Below are 3,081 nucleotides of genomic sequence, written 5' to 3'. Positions count from 1 at the left end.
CTGGTATAGGAGGAGATTGTCCCTCCTCCAGCAGAGCATCTGGTGGATCCAAACCAGGCACATCTGGGCTTACACACATATCCCTTCTGGACTGCTTTTCTGAGACTGACATTTGACACTTCTTAGTCTCAACTGGGAACTTTCTTGGTGTGAAATTCAATTCTTTACTGAACTGAGCTACTTAATGCAAAGGCCAAGCCTCCTTAGTGGTTCAAATCCACCAGTTTCTCCATGGGACAAAGTGCGGCAGTCTTCTCTCATGAAAGCAGTGGAGGGTCAGCTCTGAGTAGGTTCCACTGCAACAGCAATGAGGTTTGTTTTGTTTTTAGTTTCTCTTACTTTTGAGTTTGAGTTTATTCCTCACCATTTGGCTATGCTCTGCCTCTTCCAGTCAGTTTTATTCAGGGATTATGAAATAATGTCTAATCTTTGTTCTTAATAACACAAAAGGTGACTTCATGATCAAATGATAATTCTTCAAAATGCTCAGCCCTTAGATAAAAAAGAAAGCTACATGGTAAAAAATTTTGAGGCCTTTCTACTGTCTCAGAGTGAAAAATTATCCATCTTGGTTCCAGGCAAAACTTTTTCTGAGTTTCATGCTGAATTTTGTGGGTTTTTTTTTCAATATTAGCAAAAGAATTCAAGGCCAATAGTTGTGGTACAATAAATTTAATTATGAAGGACATAATTGGGATGGACTTTATTGGAGATGGTCGAATAAGGCACTGTTAATAGGAGAGGATAGATATTTCTCTGGAGGTTCCTTATATTAAGGAACTTTTTTTGGTTTTCATTTGAGTTTATTTAAGCATTTGAGTGAAATTGAGGCTTTTTGGAGAATAAATGACCTAACAAGACTGTTGAAATAAAAGACAGGCAAAGTCTTCAGATCATCCACCACACAGGTGTATACCTGTTACCTTCTCTTATCCTGTACTTCCAAGCACCCAGTTTTTTTAACATAGCCTAAGAGCTAGAGGAGCAAGAGTATATTTGTGGTGGAATGTAACCACATGCTGTTATCTAGCTGAGGCAATTCCATTATCACCATTGTAACAGCTTAAGAGTGAGCCTTTCATATCCATAAATTGTTTAAATCTCTCCTTATTTTCTGCTGTATATAATAGATACGTCAAGGCAGAGAAATCCACATTTAGATAGATAAGCATTAAACATGTGCTGTTTTGAAGTATCTTTAGTTCTAATTCTAGCAATACAGAGTTACAGAGCCTAATTTTATTACCTAAGTCACGTTTAAGTATTGTATTTTTAGTGAACTTGAGATAAATGGTAGTTTGTGTTTTAATTTACTACTGACAACTTATCTGAACAGTTCTGGCTAAACATCCTTATGTTAAAAAGAAAAGTACAAATCAAAACTGTTTATTGTTACTTTTTTGCCATTTGGTAGCATTTTACACACAGGCTTTAATCTTCAGAATACCCTGGATTCAGTATAAAAACCTTTTAAATGAAGTTTGTACAATAGAAACTCCTTAGCAGTCAAAATTTAGACTGTAAAAAAAAACATGCAAAACATACTTTTCTGAAAACACTTAACTTTGAACAAAGTACAAAACTACACAAATGCAGAATGAAAACAGCATTTCTTCTTTTTCAGTATTTTTAATGTTATTAGTTTTAATGAACATTTACAAAGATTTTGGGTTTTCATTCATTCATTGTTGCACTGAAAACAGCATTTCAACTCCACCAAAAGTACTCATCATAAAAGGTGTAAAAGTCACCTAACTTCACTAGGCACTGTTCACATTTTAAACTGGAGAGAAGAAAAAAAATAGTGTCCACAATCAAAATCCCAAGTTCTAGGAAATGTCTCGGTCTTCAACTTCATGCTTTAATAGCGGCGTGGAGAGTATGATCGAGATCTGGAACGGGATCTGTATCCTCCACGACTGTAGCAGGGAGAAGGTGATCGTCTTCTGTAAATCTCATCCCTGTCTTGAGCCGCTCTCCCTCCTGGTCTTCTGTATGATCTGCTGTAGTAGTCCCGATCATCATAGCCCCTATCATATCCTCTGTCATAGTAATATCGGCGACGTGAGCTGCCATAAGTAGGTCTCCCCATATAAATTCCAGGTGTTGGGCTATGTGGTCGTTTTGTTATGGAGAAATCAACTCTAATCTTACGGCCATCAAGCTCCATTCCATTGGTACATTCTTTAGCTTTCTTGGCATCATCTACATTTTCAAAATATACGAAGGCAAATCCTCTTGAACGTCTAGACTGCTGGTCATATATGATAGACACATTGTCAATGGGCCCATATTTAGAGAATACTTCTCTTAGAACTCTCTCTGTGGTATATAAGCTCAACCCAAATACTCCAAGACAACAGTTGGGATCAGGAATTGCCCGATTTCCCATATGACGCGATTGACTGTGAGAAGTGCTTCCGGATCGCCTATGGGAGCTAGAGCGGGAATGGGACCTTGTGTAATGTCTTCGAGAACTTCTTCTGGATCTAGACCTAGATTCAGCTCTGGACCTGGACTTTGATCTGGAATACCTGGAATCTTCCTTGGCGGGAGACCTTGCAGGGAGATGGAGTTCAGATTTCCCAGATCCATGAGCACTTCCACTTCTGGAAGCCGAATGGGATTCCTGCTCGCTGTAGTTCTGCTCGCCGCTGTCGCTCATGACTCCTAGCTGCAGTTGCCGCTCGATGCTCTTCAAAGGAAGCTGTCAACCTCTCGGGCCTTAGCTCTCAAGGCTCCGTAGCAGCGTCCGTGAGCTTACTGCTACCAGAGCTGCTTGGAGACAAGCACGCCAGGCCGCCTCTGCACAGAATTTAATGCTGCTGGACGTGACGCCAGTGCTCTTTAAGCCCGCCCCGCCCCCTGGGCGAACGCGCAATTTCCTGGCCCCGCCCTCGGGCGTCACTCCTCCTCTCTGGTGCTGGTTGTGGGCTGAACCGGAATTGAGGCAGGGCTTGGAACTTTTTTTTTGTTAAATTTTTTAATTTAGTTTGTTTATTTTTCAATTCAATGAACATCTACAGAGATTTTGGGATTCCATTCATTCATTGTTGCACCCTTCTCCCCGCACAACCCCTC

At 40.5% G+C, this 3,081-nt stretch overlaps 1 protein-coding gene across 3 annotated transcripts in view; it reads right to left on the bottom strand.

The window, feature by feature from the left end:
* Positions 1-2,665, bottom strand: part of LOC102854485 (transformer-2 protein homolog beta-like) — a 2,921-nt gene extending 256 nt beyond the window's left edge. The window contains exons 1-2 of one of the 3 annotated variants that reach the window (XM_006882571.1): positions 2,559-2,665; positions 1,862-2,525 (exon numbers count right to left, since the gene is read on the bottom strand). In XM_006882571.1, coding sequence (XP_006882633.1) covers positions 1,862-2,525; positions 2,559-2,665 — 771 coding nt within the window. Of the gene's footprint in view, positions 1-1,861 lie in introns of those variants that run through there. The other 2 variants (XM_006882573.1, XM_006882572.1) reach the window with 2 other exon arrangements.
* Positions 2,666-3,081: the final 416 nt, after the last annotated feature.

This window comes from Elephantulus edwardii, unplaced genomic scaffold (assembly GCF_000299155.1).
Source record: "Elephantulus edwardii isolate Elephantulus edwardi_28Jun2011 unplaced genomic scaffold, EleEdw1.0 scaffold00021, whole genome shotgun sequence".
Lineage (NCBI taxonomy): Eukaryota > Metazoa > Chordata > Mammalia > Macroscelidea > Macroscelididae > Elephantulus > Elephantulus edwardii.
The sequence above is the reverse complement of the archived record's forward strand: the minus strand, read 5'-3'. Positions and strand labels throughout refer to the sequence as shown.